The 14972-nt window shown below is 40.8% G+C and overlaps 1 protein-coding gene across 1 annotated transcript; it reads right to left on the bottom strand.

The window, feature by feature from the left end:
• Positions 1–7801: 7801 nt before the first annotated feature.
• On the bottom strand, positions 7802–9406 carry LOC140766260 (putative AP2/ERF and B3 domain-containing protein Os01g0140700). The gene has a single exon (XM_073105755.1). The coding sequence runs from the start codon at positions 9206–9208 to the stop codon at positions 7964–7966; it is 1245 nt and encodes a 414-aa protein (XP_072961856.1). The 5' UTR covers positions 9209–9406; the 3' UTR covers positions 7802–7963.
• Positions 9407–14972: the final 5566 nt, after the last annotated feature.

The raw sequence follows: 14972 nt of genomic DNA, 5'->3' as shown, positions 1-14972 counted from the left end.
CACCTGGACCTATGGGGTATCGGTTCGATAAGGTCCCACCGCTGGTCCTTCTTGAAACTTTGTTCGTCGTCGACGAGATGACGAACCCAATCGATTCATGACATATTCCTTGAATTCATTGTGATTCTTTTGTATGTTGTCAACTCTATGCAACAATGTTTAGAACATGCCCCTTAGTTCATTCATATTCGAACCCATAGACGTTAGTTGACTAGTTCCTACCGTGGTCGCTCCAAGGGAATCGGCCTCACGGTTAGGATCATCGTACATTGAGTCCTCCCTTGTCGGTGTGCTCTCCATAGGTCTCCTTATTGATGTCATCTTCCTTGTTTCAACCATTAATGGAGGTCTAATATTCGCCTACTCTGATACCAATTGTTAAGCTCTGATGCAAATTGATAGGCTCTGATACTAATTTGTTAAAGCTCAGATTCCAAATTGATGGGATCTAGAACCAAAAGATCGGCTACAGAACAATTCCTTAAGATCTGAATTTATTATAGGAAGTAGTCCGCGCAACCGTGAGAACATATTCGTCAGATATTCTCCGGTAATTAAAAAATTACGAAACTAATTGGGTAGGATTTGTATCTTCCTAATCTACAATTTTTGTATTTATGCCCTTCATAGATTTGAACTGTAGCAGGGATAATAATATGGAATAACATAGGTGAAGGTGGTGGTGACGGGTGGAGTGGATGTTAGGGTTATGGATGGGTATAGAGATGAGGGTGGATTGTGGATTAAAACAATATGAAACCCTAACAAACCAACTAAACCAGTATTCCTTATCTTCTCTGAATACCTTCTGGATTAAGATTTCATTTTGTCATAGATATATTCTGAATCTGGAGAAGTCATAAATATCAAAGTTGTAGATCTAGAGGTTGTCGACCTTATCCAATTGGTTTGATTTTATTTGAATATGTGTCGAATATTCTACAAATATATTTTCAAAAGTGCGCAGAGCTAGATTTAGCTAATTACATAAAATCCTAAGTAAATGTATTAGGTTAGAAGCAACGTTGCCAGGGATCGAGAGAACGAGAGCGAAGAAGACGAAGGAGGCAAGGCAAAAACTCAATTCATCAATAATGACTCTATGGTTGCCATCCACATCCTTTAGAGGCTAACCAAACAATTCAAAATTAACCATAAGCAGTACATTTTCACCGACCGCGTTCTAACGCGCCCGATCGCATTCTAACGCACCTATTTCTCTCTTCTCTAGATTTGCGAATGCGATGCAAGCGTTCGAATGCGTGTCCAAATGCACCTGTTTCCCACTTCTCTAAATTTGCGAATGCGATGCAGGCATTCACAATGCATTCGAACGCAGCGTTCGAACGCACAATTCACACTCTTTGGATGTGCGAACGTGATGCAGGCGTTCACAACCGCATTCGAATGCACTCCACCTGGGTTCAAACGCGACATACAGAAAACTTATTTTCTTAGAAATTAAACATTAAAACAAAAAACTAAGACACCCCTAAAGTGTATCCGTGCTCGAGACGACACCGGTAAAGTCTGAATCGTATCACATATACACACTCCGACACAGCAGAGATGGGTTACAAAATTAATGGGATACGATTATGAAATTCAATACAAGAAGGGAACGAAAAATAGAGCGACGGATGCACTATCGCACCAACCCGATACCGCCGAGCTTGTAGCCTATTCTTCTCCTACCTTTCATTTCCTTGACGAGTTGAGGTATGCATGTACATTTGACCCAGATATTTTAAGATTGTTGCAGGAGGTGATGGATGATCTGGAGCGCTATCCAGGGTTGGAGAATCGAGGCGGTTTGCTGCTGGACCGTGGATGCATTCAGGTGCCCGCAAATGATGGATTGCGATAGAAATTATTGGAACACTTCCACCAAACTCCAAAGGCTGGTCATGAGGGTGCCTTAAGGATTTATAGGAGGATATCTTAGAGTTGCTCATGGCCAGGATTGAGGCGAGATGTGAGGAGTTTTGTCCGTGCTTGCGAAGTCTGTCAAAGGGCTAAAGCAACCACATTAAAACCGACTGAATTACTACAGCCTTTACCAATACTAGACCGTGTTTGGGAGGACATTTCTATGGATTTCATATAGGGTCTTCTGCTGGTACGTGGTTATTCCGTTATCTTTGTGGTGGTTAACAGATTGAGCAAATATGCGTATTTTTTGGCATTGTCACATCCGTTTTCAGCCAAGTCGGTAGCTAAAATTTTTGTTAGAGATGTTACTAGGTTACATGGCATACCACGCACGATTGTCTCGGATCGTGATCGTGTATTTATGAGCGAGTTTTGGATGGAGTCTTTTAGATTGCAGGGGACTCGATTGAACTTCAGTTCGGCCTACCATCCATAGACGAACGGCTAAACTGAGGTGGTCAATTGAGACATTGAGCAATATTTGAGGTGCTTTGTGGGAGAGATGCCGAGACGATGGTTGAAGTTCGTATTGTGGGCGGAGTGGTCTTATAACACCACCTACCATAGCAGCATTGGCATGACTCTATTTGAGGTGGTGTATGGACGAACGGCTTCAACGTTACGCGCTTATAATCCAGTGGCATCTGCAGACCGGACGGAGGTGGACTTACCGTTGATGGATAGAGACGCCACATTGGGGAGGTTGTGTGCTCATCTTAAACTTGCTCAAAATCATATAAAATAAGTTTATGATTATAGCCATAGGGAGCAGGAGTTCAACATCGACAGTTGGGTGTTTATGAGAGTGCAACCGTATCAACAGATGACCTTGCGTCTGATGCATAATCAAAAGTTAGCACATCACTACTTTGGTCTGTTTCGAGTGTTGGAGCGTATTGGTCTAGTTGCATATCATTTGGAGCTACCGGCGGAGTCAAGAGTGCATCCTGTCTTCAATATTTTATTGCTGAGGGAGCGCATTGGAGATCATGAGATCGTTGGATCAGTTCTACCGGAGCCATTGGAGGAGATAGAGATTGTAGAGCTAGTTCGTGTACTTGCTGTTGACGATAACAATCTGATTCCAAAAATTTGATTAAAATAAATTAAATAAACTTACAGATTACAGAATATAAAATTCTAAATAGTCGAGTCTAGTATTCGACACTATCTCCTTAAAACCAATTCGCCCTCCACTGATAGCTTCTAGAACAGTGGACGTCTGTCTCCCAGTATATAACAACTGCCTTGCACTAGAAAGGAACACACCACTTCGATCCCAAATCAAACCAGATTTGAACCCATATCAGGCAAAAAATTAAAATTGGACTTGACCCGTGCGAACCGAGCCGAGCCGGGCCAGGCGGCGCGCGTGTGTGTGAGTTAAGTTGTATAGTAACCTTTACCCACAAAATAGGTACCCCTTTTGGGGCCCAAAGCCCATAAGAAGTTTGTTACTTATATACCATACTAACATTTCTCAAATATCCAATATGGTACTAAACTTACTTTTCTTTACTTCCCATTGCCATGATACCCACTTTAGAGCCAATTTTCATTCACTTCTCTTCATGGATTTGACTAAGTAAATATATGACAATAACGTACACTTTGAGCTAAATTAATTCCACCATTAAACCATTATTAATAATGTGTGGGCCCCACTTAAAACTTAGCTCAAATTCATGAAATTACCAACACTTGCTAGATGCCGACAACGACATGGTACCATATTGGAGATAGAGATTTTAGTTGAGTGGCTTGGTAAGCTATCTAATGAGGCGACATGAGAGTTAGAGATTAATATCTTGGAGAGTTTCCCTAACTTTTTACGTTGAGAGCAAGGTGGGGGAAGCGTGGTGGGCTGATACACTTAGTTAGGATTTTTTCTTGTTGTATTAGTTGTTTATTTTCATTAAAATAAAATTCCTGTAGGTCGCGTTTGAATGCAAGAGGGGTCACGTTTGAACGCAAAATGAATCGCGTTCGAACATCTTTGTGAACGCCTGCATCAAGTTCACAAATATAAAGAGAACGCATATTGTGTGTTCGAACTCTTATATCTTTTTCGCACATACAAAGATGGAGCTTTTTGAGTGCATTCAAAAGCAATCGAGTGCGTTCGAATGCAATCAACAGGAATCCTCTAGAATTTGGGTTTCATATTATTTTAGGACTTGTTGGCTAGCCTCTATAAATATGTGGATGGCAGCCAACTTCATTATGCTATTAGATTATTAATTTCTTGCCTCTTATCTTCTCTCTAGATTCTCTTCCTCGTCCCTCTTCACTATTCTTCCATCTCTACCGTTGGCAAGGTTTCTCCTCGCTTCTAATCTCCCTAGTTTGTCAAGTCACCCCTCTTCTTTGGGATTTCGACCACTTCTTTCCCTTCATTTACATCCCTTAATCACATCCACTATCTACCCTCATCTCTATACCCATCCATAACCATAACATCCACTCTACCCATCACCACCGCCATCATCCACGTTCTTTCGTGTTTTCGTCCCAGTTGCATTTCGAATCTACGAAGGGCGTAAATACAAAAGTTGTAGATTAGGAAATTACGGATTTAACTCAATTGGTTCATAATTTGTTGACTACCGAACAATATTTGGTAAATATTTTCTCTACAATTGCGCGGACTGCTTCCTGCAATAAATTCAGATCTTAAGGAATTGTTCTTTAGTCGATCTTTTGGTACCGTAACCCATCAGTACCGAAGGTGAGGGATGTTGTGTAGGAATAGGTAAAAGTGGCTCATTGACATTAATATGTCGTACCTAGACCTATGGGGTGTTGGTTCGTTGTGGTTCCACCGCTGGTCCTTCTTGCGGCTCTGATCTTTGTCGAGGAGATGACGAAGCTGACCGGTTCATGACATATTTCTTCAAGGCATTATGATCGTTTTGTATTGCGTTCACCTGATGCAGTAACGTTTAGAACATGCCCCTAAGTTTATCCGCCAAGCCCATGCTTACACCCACGGACGTCAGTTGACTTAGTCCTACTGCGACCACCCCAAGGGGATTGGTGTTTGTGGGTCAAGTCTTCCATTGTCGGTGTGCCCGTTGATCTCCTTGATAATGTCATCTTTCTTGTCTTCACCATTAATAGAGGTCCAAGGTCTGCCAAACTCTGGTACCACTGATAAATTTTTTTTTTTTTGGAAATAAATAACTAGTATAATAAGAAAAGACTAGCAAGGTGTAACATCGCCTCTCCAAAGAGTGCTTCATAAATTGCTTTCCAAGCTAGCGATTCATTTATCATTTTTTCGGACAGTATTTATATAGAAAACAATGATTTTTCAGTATATTAATGTAAAAATAAAATTAATGAAAATTTACTGTCCCAGATGACGATTTTTCACGTGACATTGAACTGACAAAATTTGTAGTAGTTCCAAAAATAATTTAAGCAGTGTTGTACTTTGAGACATATTTTTTTAATTGCAGTATTTTGGTCAAAAACTAAGCAGAGTTGAGCCGGGAGAATAAATATATCTATAAGTAGACCGTGCATGACAGTGGAACATAATGCGGAGAAAATTCTGCTGTATTTAAAGCAAAAAATGCCGTATTTAGAATTGAAAACGAAATCGAACGTAAACTAGTGGAAGAATCCTGTGATCAATGGTGCCACATTTGACCAGGTAGCTGGTTAGGAAACTTAGGCCATGCATTTTACCCTTCAAATAGCTCCGCGCCTTTACTCTTTGATCTGTTAAAAGTTGTTCTCTTTTATTTCACAGCGCTCTGCATATTCTAAGACCAGCAGAAAGTACTCAATTTCATACTACAGCAAGTTATCAAAAAAAAAACCAGCAAGTTATCAACTTTCATAATTTCTTCACCGATCATTACTCTTACCAGAAAACTGGAGAGGACATTTGGCTATCTTTTTCTAGCTTTGCTTAAAGAGAGTTAGCATGATCTACTATTGGAAGATTTCAAGACTATTTTGATGTAGCAAAGTGTTCGGAAGAAGAACCACAGCCCGTTGACTGGAAAACGAACACTGGATTTTGATCTTCTCCAGTTTGTTGATTTTAATAAATTCCGCACTAAAAGGATTAGCTCTTAATAGATAATAGTTCGCAACAAAAACAAGAGAGAAAAATTTTCAATTTTGATAAAAGAATATTACAAATAGAAAAGGACATATCGTTATCAGAGGAAAATGGCAAGTTTTCCATAAATAGAAGGATTCAATAGCTCGAAATTAAGTAGAGTAAGGATGGAGAAGGGAGAAATCTCAATTTTCAAAGAAAAAGCTTAACAGTCGTAGTAGCTTATAGAGATTTAAATTAAAGAACCTAAATCCTAATAACAGAAAATGACAGAAAAAATTTATAAACAGACGTTTTAGCCCATGAAATCCTAATTTTAAATATCAATTACACTCGAACAGAAAGGGATCAAATGCGAAGTTCTATACCAAAGATAAAGTTAAATAAGGACATCAAATTTTCACTGCACCACTGAATTTTTTTTAAATTAATATGATGAATTTTTGAGAGAGAGAAATCTTGCATCATACTGTAGAGAAGAGGAAACTTCTGATGTCCCTTGTGATAAACTGGGAGATCTTGCATCATATTAGTGAGAATACTTAAAACAAATAATTGACAAGAGTCCTTCATTGCATCCTCATAGTACTTACAAGTTATTCTGTAATTTCTCCATTGAATTATTTTTGGGCTAGTTTAATTTATGGCATTGGTTGTTAGAAAATAGAGACAAGAAAATGATTATTGACAGTGATTTTTTTTTTGAAAGTAATTAATTCTAAAAATTATTTGTGACTTCCTAATGTTTGGAAGAAATTGATAAATGTGTTGTAAGTTGGGTACTTATGGTAATGATGCACACATATAATGGAGACTCACTTCCATATCGATGTCTTCATCCGAAAAAAGAAACGGTTTTACATGCGCATATATGTAGACACGCGTACCAGTATCAGAGAACGGATGCATATATAGATGTTGCATTATAAATTCAAAATTATTGTTTGGTAATTGGTTGTATACTGTAAAGTTCTATTCTTAAATACTAGAAGCTATAGTTGAGAAAGAGAGAGAGAGAGAGAGAGAAGACAAAGAAACAAAAGAAAACGAAAAGAGACAGTTAAGGTATTTATGTGTTATACATGGTGACATGCAGCTAAAGTGCTGATCAGTTCTTCCCGTGAGTTAGGGTACTTGTGTTCCGAAGCGTCCGAAGGCAACTTCATATGTTGTATCTATTTTGAAATATTTCTTTTTAAGTACTTATGGATATGATTTTCCTTTGGTAATCGAGAGATGCTGCATTATATTTCTAATACATTAAGCTAAATAGTAAATTTCAAGCTAGATTCTTCATCTATAAGTGCAGTATTTGGAGATACCACAAACCAAATGGCCCTATAGTGTTGTAAGCCTACTGTTAGGACAAGAACCTTGCTAGTATTGTTAGCGAAAGGAATATAAAAGCAGCCGTGATCAATAAAATGCTTATCGAAATTAAACATTTATATTAATGATACCACAAGCTACTTTAGCTTTCACCATAGGAAAAACCACATAATGGATGATGTATGTTACATATTTGAATGGGAAACAAAGAAAGAAGATAGATTAGTTCTCCCTCTATATTAAGACTATATAGTAGAAGCAGTGACCATGGTGTTCTCTTAATTAGTTTAAAAGTTCTGAAGATCCTCCTCCAAGGCATCGATCCTAACCAATTAATGCCAATGTACGAAATATAAACAGAAATGCAATAAATTAATCGTATTCTTCCATCGAAATGAATCCTGTATTAGCAAAAGCTAGTCCCACTACATGATCCATTGTTAGCAAGAAATTATAGAATAATAGTTGGATAATAAAATTCGCTTGATCAAGAATTTGTGTTGATTTAGTTAGCTACGTTATCTGTTCTTTATCGTCACACGATGTACACTTCCCTATAAGGAAGTTAAATGAAAGGAAAAGAAAGTTAATTAAAGATGCAAGAAGGACCGGAAAAAGGAGATACCACTATAATAAAGCTCCTATACTGATGTCTTGCTTCTTGAAGAATTGTTGTGTTGGAAACAACGTCGTCTCTCTACTTCTCTTTCCACTGCCACTCTCATCATCATTACCACCGGATACCTGATCGGAAATGTTCACCCCAAAAAGCCTAACCCCATGAACATGCCTATCCACCACCGCGCACGGCTTGCAGTCAATAAACAACTGCTTCTCTGTTCCATTAGACGATTTCCAGAAGCTAATCACATCCCGAGCTTTGAGGTTCTTCTCCTTCACAAAACGACTCCATCCTTTGGTTAGCACGTAGCTCTGGCTACTATTCCAATACGAGTACCGAAACCTCCACACCTTCCCACACCCATCCTCGAAAAGCAGCAGCACTCCCTTACTCGCCTGGTTGCTTCCATTCTCCAGAGGCAGGTGCTTCTCCGCGTGCTGCTTGGGGATCACCAACCTGTTCAGCTTCCCCACGTCGCTGGGAGTCACCACTTTGTCGAACAACAGCTCGCGAGAAGATCCCAGGCCGCTCGACCCCCCCGTTCGCCTTCCAAAGCTACGACCAAGCCCGTAGGGCCGCCGGCTCTGGCGTAGCTCGTCGCTGTAGGTGTGTTTGCGAAGCATGTCGACGATCTCAGCCTTGGAGTGGGTAGCTAGGAACAACAGCTCAGCCGCGCCGTCGTCGTCAGAGTCGGAGAGGGGCTTGAAGTTGGTAACGGCGTCCCGGCCTCGGAAGCGCTGCGCGGCGGCATCGTAGGCGCGGGCGGCCTCATCCTCGTCGCCGAATGTGCCGAGCCAGACGCGCTGGTGGCGTTCGTAGATCTGGGCGCCCCAGCGGCCGTTGGGCTGGGGGACCACTCCCTTGTACCGAGAAGAAGGCAACTTTCGTGAGTCACTATCAGTGTTAGCTTGCTCAGAGACTGTGTCGATCACCGCACTGGCGCCGCTGCCCATCCGCTGCAGCGGCTCGACAGGCACCGGCTCAGTTCGGATTTGGAGGACTACTCCCTTGTCCTTTGACGCTACCTCTGTGGCTTCCTCAGGGATAGGGTCAAGAACCGTGCTCATGCCGCTTCCCATCCGCTGCAGCGGAGCGACCGGCACCGGCTCAGTCAGGGAATGGAGGACTACTCCCTTGTCCGTTGACGCTACCTCTTTGCCTTCCTCAGGGATGGGGTCAAGAACCGTGCTCATGCCGCTACCCATCCGCTGCTGCGGCGCAACCGGCTCCTCAGCGCAGCTTCCGTCCATGCCCTAGTCTGTGGTGTTTGTTTGCTACTAGAATTATTGCTTCTTTTTTGGAGTTTTGATAGGTGGATGAGTGTTCTATTTTAGGTCAACACATGAGGAAGGGGTGCTTTGAGGGGAAGATCCATGGGAATGAAGGTAGCCTCTCTCTCTCTCTCTCTCTCTCTCTCTCTCTCTCTCTCTCTCTCTCTCTCTCTCTCTCCACTCTTCTTTGAGATGTAAACGTGAGATGGGTAGAGGGGGCAGATTGAATGCGGGGGAAGGGAGTGGGACCTAATTGAGGCAAGTTGGAGGTAAGTGCATCCCCCCTTCGCATAGCTTTCCTAGCTGTTGCTATCATACATTTTTGTTGAAACCTATATGGCATATTGGCATGGCCTCCGTAATTTGACTCGCAATTACGGATTTCGCCACCACCACGACGTTAATTTTCGCTGGTCTGACCCTCTTATAAGTTTATCGCATTTTCCAAAAAGGGAATTTTCCTAGCTGCTTGAGGCTTTTTGATCGGGCAGCTAAATTAACGGTAAATCATACTCCGGCCTCCAGCACTTTCTCCGTATGGAATGGCTAATATATGAGCTACTTCTTTGTCATAAACCCGTGTACAGTTTCAGAAGGAAATGTTAAATGTGACTGATAATTTTTATATACAAGACTTTATACAGGGAATCTCTCTAGAAAGATAATAAGCTAGTAATTTCATATAGGGGAGCAAACATATAAAGGTATCTACTTAATTTACTGGATTTTTTTTCTTTGGACTGAAAATCAAGTTAGTTCCCAATTTGAAGGGTTAGGATTGATTTCATTTTCTTTGGCATGATGGTATACCAAAACGATATTTATAAAGACCATCTAGTGTATTTGATTTTGTATCTTGCAATGTGTTCTAAAATAGAATTTTATATGTAAATGTCTCGAGATTGTATATATGAGCACTAACAGAAGCTTGATAAAGTGTGAAAATCCTCAGTGGGGAAGACTGAATTTCAAGTTATAGTTCTAATCTTACAGCAATTATTTTCTTGTACCACGCATTAGAAGATAGCTAAATGTGACAGAGAAACGGGATAGCAAATTTTGTGAGGCTGATCTGCATTTCCTTGAGGGCACATTTGACATCTTATGGAGGAGCAATATAAGGATTTGAGACTTGATCGCACATCATCTCTTTGGTATTATTCAAACCTCCAATTTAAAGTTTTGAAGACATTAAGATTGTGATTTTGGAAGAGTCGCCAATGGAAGTGCAAAGATGTTCTCTTCAGATCCCATCTTCACTGCATCTTGAAGGGTTTTGTCTCGAGAGTCATTGAGACGGAAGTACCTATAAATACAATATTTTTATAATAATAAATTTTTTGATAAAATTGAGTTGTAAACTATATTCAACTATAATATTAAATTCACATAGCTAATAGAAGATTAGAACTCTTAAGAAATCAGGTCGTTATAAGCAGAAGTTAGAATTCGTAATGTAGATTTTAGGACCTCATCCAGATGGTTCAATGGTGTTTGTATAATTGCAATGACACACTTAAAAAACTTTAAGTGGTGTCTAGACAAGACTAGTGTTGTTCAGATGGCTCGTGTAAAATAGCAAAGAAAAGATCAGAATTCAATTCAAGCTTAGAATTTCCCTTGGAGGTTTGCCCTAGCATGAATTATAAATATTTTTCACCTCTATTTAATGGACTTAGAGTAAGAGCGTGAGGCATCCATCTAAGTGAGAATTGAAGACAATTAGAGCTTCGACTCAGAGAGTTCTCTAGTTCCTTAACAAAAGTTTATCCTCCAAAATCAAATCCTATTCCGAAAAGGAAAAAAAGAAAATGATGTTGCCTTTGCTGCTTGCTTATCTTCACAAAAGAAAATTGCTTCACTATTATCTATTAACAACGGTAGTAGGATATCTTTTCCAAATAGACAACGTGAAAGTGACTACTATAAGTGAAACACCCAAACCTCCAAATACACGTGTAAACCACGTGGGTAAATTCCCCCCACGCGGTGCATTACATGATCTGTCAGTACAAGAATTTTACAAGGCACACAACAGCACAATTTCACCATAAATAAACTCAACTATAAGAATCCGGATACAAGTTCCACAGGCCACAACAAGCCTTCTAAATATACATCCAAAAATACAATGTTAAAGTTCAAAATACGACATCATCATAACGCCATCGCAGGGGCTTAATACAACTAACATACATACTGAAAAGGAAAAGCAGCTACTCCTCGCTACTCGCACCTGCGTCCCCTAGCTCTGAAATAATGCCACCACGAGGTGGTGAGCTTACAGCCCAACAAGTAGGATCTATACAATCTAAAATAATGAAATCATATATGTATATCTAATGTATGCCTATATTTGCTGACAATAATGATATGCTTGTTGAAATGACATACCACAATTTACTAAATCAATGCAATTGATTAAGATTACCAATCACTATCCTAGAACATGCTAGTTCCTAAACGTATCACGATAAGTTCACACAGCTATAAAGCTTGATACAATCTCTTATTCGTACACATCTCAATCATAGGTTTTACATATTATGCATAGCAATAAAATAGCAGTTTAGTCATCTTATGCCTACCAAAGCATTAATCATACTTATCATCGCTCACCAAGCTATTCACCACATAGGGTAAATACTATCAAGAAACAATCGTCCATCACATAATCATCTATCATCTCATACATCAAGGAGGGATATATACACATCTAGCGGTAATGTCGTTTACACGTGTATGGCGACACTACATGTGACCGGTTGTCTGTGACCATTAGACTAAGGACCCCGGTCGTAAGCCCATATCTCACTCTCTCTAAATCATCACCGCCCTCAGCGAGAGAATCGGGAGCCCTCGGCGAATCAACAGACGCCATAACCTTGCGTCGTCGGGTATCGCTAGAGTTATATCCCCGCCTCACAATCATGTTCTTCTATCATCATAATCTAGTCCTAACTATGCAGTATAACTACCTGAATGCCACACAGGCTTCCCGACCTCAGTTGTAGGCCACTAATAGTATAGTCATATAAGATACACTCTATACTTAACCCTGGGCTGAGTGAGTAAGAGTACTACTGCCTAGTCAGAATTCGACTACTAATGATAGGTGGAAGTGGTGCAGTGTCTATGGGTGTATAAAGCATATCATAGTCATCCTGATCGTTACATTCTATATTCACAATAGATACATATGCAAAGGTATATCATACAGGATACATACAAAGCATATCACGCTAATGCTTATACTACATTAACAATCTGATAATATCATGATGAGCAAGTTATCAATAACTACATATGTAAAGATATAACATGGTGTACTAAATGCATGCATTAATACTGACATTTCCTACAGTGTCATTACAGGTATAATGACTAGCCGGCTCCTCCGGAATCCCAAAATCCTCCTCAAGTGGTGTAAATCTTATTAATTCACGCAAGTAATGCCATACTTAAGATTAACGAACTAATAGAATTAATTATCTTGTTAGCGCATTTATGCTTGACAAATACATGAGTTAGGGTCTCCTACGGTGAGTCTTATGTCATCCTAAAATTCACATGATGAAAAAGATAAATAGGGTTATAGGGTCCAAATGGCCCTAAATGGGTAGGCTCAAACCCAACTCAAATAGCAAGAGGGCCTTAGTGGGCTGGGGGCCCAACCACAGCCCACCAAGGTTGGATTAGTGGGCTGCAAACTGCAGCCCACCCAACATTTGGGTTAGTGGGCTACAGCCTGCAGCCCACTCGAGTCCAAGACCAAGTGGGCTGCGGCCTGCAGCCCACCCGAGTCCAGGTGGGCTGCGGCTTGTAGCCCACCCGAGTCTAAGTCCGAGTGGGCTGCGACCTGCAGCCCACCAGAGTCTAAGTCGGTGGGCTGCGGCCTGCAACCTACCCACACTCATCTCCCCCCCTTCTCCTTCGAGAGAGGGAGACAGAAGGGGCAAGGAGCGAAGGCTCGGCGCTGCTGGTGGCCCACGCCGCCGGCAGCCCGCCCTCAGGTCGGCGCCATGCGACTTCATGAGGGAGGGAAGGGAAGAAAAGCAAGGGGAGGAAAAGAGGAGGGCGCGGCTCGGCTCGACGGGCGTAGCTCATGCCGCGGAGGAGCCACCGCCCGTCCTCCCCGCCTATAGGGGAGCAGGAGAAGCTCGCCCCGTGGCCGGAGTGGCCAACGAGGCGGCGAGGCAAGCTCCATGGCCGGCGGCCATGGAGGTCCTTCCTCCCAACCCAAAGGGCCCGAAGCCCATCCAAAGAACTGCTTCCTCGGAGCTCTCGGACAGACGGCGAGACGTGGGGTCATCGGCCGCCGAGGATGATTAACTAATGCATTTTAACAAGGTTGAGGCTTACCACGATCCGCGCACTCGACTTCGCTAGCTCCGGGGCTTCGGCGGCTCCGAGGCTTCGTCGGCTTCGGCGTCGGCAACCCGCGAGAGAGAGGGAGAGAGGCAATGCGGTGGAGGAGGAAATGGGGGGGGAGGATCGAGATGGCTGCGGTGATGGGAAGGAGATAAGAAGATGAGAAAGGTGGCGTGCACGGCAAGGGAAGGGGAAGAAGAAGAAGAAGAGGAGGAGGGGGGCAGAGTGGCAGGCGCTTGTGACGCATGCGCTCGGCGCGTGCGTCACGGGATTTTTTTTTTTTTAATAGTTTTGAGGTGTTACAATAAGAACAATAACTTAGGTCTATAAGTAGCCTACAACACTTTATTTGACGAATCTCAAAAGTTGAAGAAGGCAAATTTGAAACTCTGTGGGAAACTAAAGAGATAAATGGCAGAGACTAAAGAGATGAATGAATTACTAGTCAAGTAGATTAAGCACAAAGAAGAGCTTCAATGGGATTTGGTTTCCAAAAAAATTTCCTTAATAAAATTAAAATTTTTGGAAGCTTATATACATAAACATGTAGAATCTAAAAAAAAATCTAGTTAAGAAATTAAAATTTGACTTATTAAAAACTAATTAATCTCATCAAAAATCAATTGCACGTTGAAAGAATGATAAGGGATCATGATCACAAAGTGGAACATCTATTTGCCTATTATTTAATGAGAAAATAATTTTCTAAGCAACAGACAATATCAAATGGAGCTCAAAATAAGATGAAATTAGAGGAAGATCTAGAAACAATCATAAATCCTCTACATATGCACTTTCTTCTTCAAACGAGCAAAATAATCTATCTTTGGCCCTTTACAACTTGTGATGCTTTTTATGTGAAAAATAATTTTACTTTGCCTAGATATACTAAGGGTGTAAATTGTGAATTTTTTTACTAAACATATTTATGTGAAGAAGCATAATATGAGTAAGAAGAATCTATCTATAAACTTATATATTCTTGTGAGTGTGGTATCAAGACTCTTATCAAATCTAAATATTTTATTGTATGCAATATGACCTTGAATAATACAAAACATGTTTGATGCACCTAAGCTCTCAATTATATCATGCAAAAGATATTTGGTGTTTACAACGATATGCATGATTTGCATGAGTCTTGGATAAGAAAATTTGTTTTTGAAAAATCTCTTCCGAGTGCTCTTACTTTGAAAGTGTGAGCTATTCACTTAAGGGAAAGTACGATTGGTGCACTTGAGTGTCCCACTTTTAGATTACCTTCAGCTATGGGAAGTTTTTTAAAGTCTTTTGTCCATAGCTATGTATTTTGGATATTTTTTGGCCCCTTTTATTTGTTTTAATTGATAAATGCTTGATTGTATTGGATCTC

The sequence above is a fragment of the Typha angustifolia genome, chromosome 8 (genome assembly GCF_048772165.1).
Source record: "Typha angustifolia cultivar Huaian chromosome 8, ASM4877216v1, whole genome shotgun sequence".
Lineage (NCBI taxonomy): Eukaryota > Viridiplantae > Streptophyta > Magnoliopsida > Poales > Typhaceae > Typha > Typha angustifolia.
Note: the sequence above shows the minus strand (reverse complement) of the source record. Positions and strands in the feature narration are given on the sequence as shown.

Excerpts from the sequence above, each read along its gene's own strand:
- LOC140766260 (XM_073105755.1), bottom strand. The coding sequence starts at position 9,208 with ATGGACGGAAGCTGCGCTGAGGAGCCGGTTGCGCCGCAGCAGCGGATG.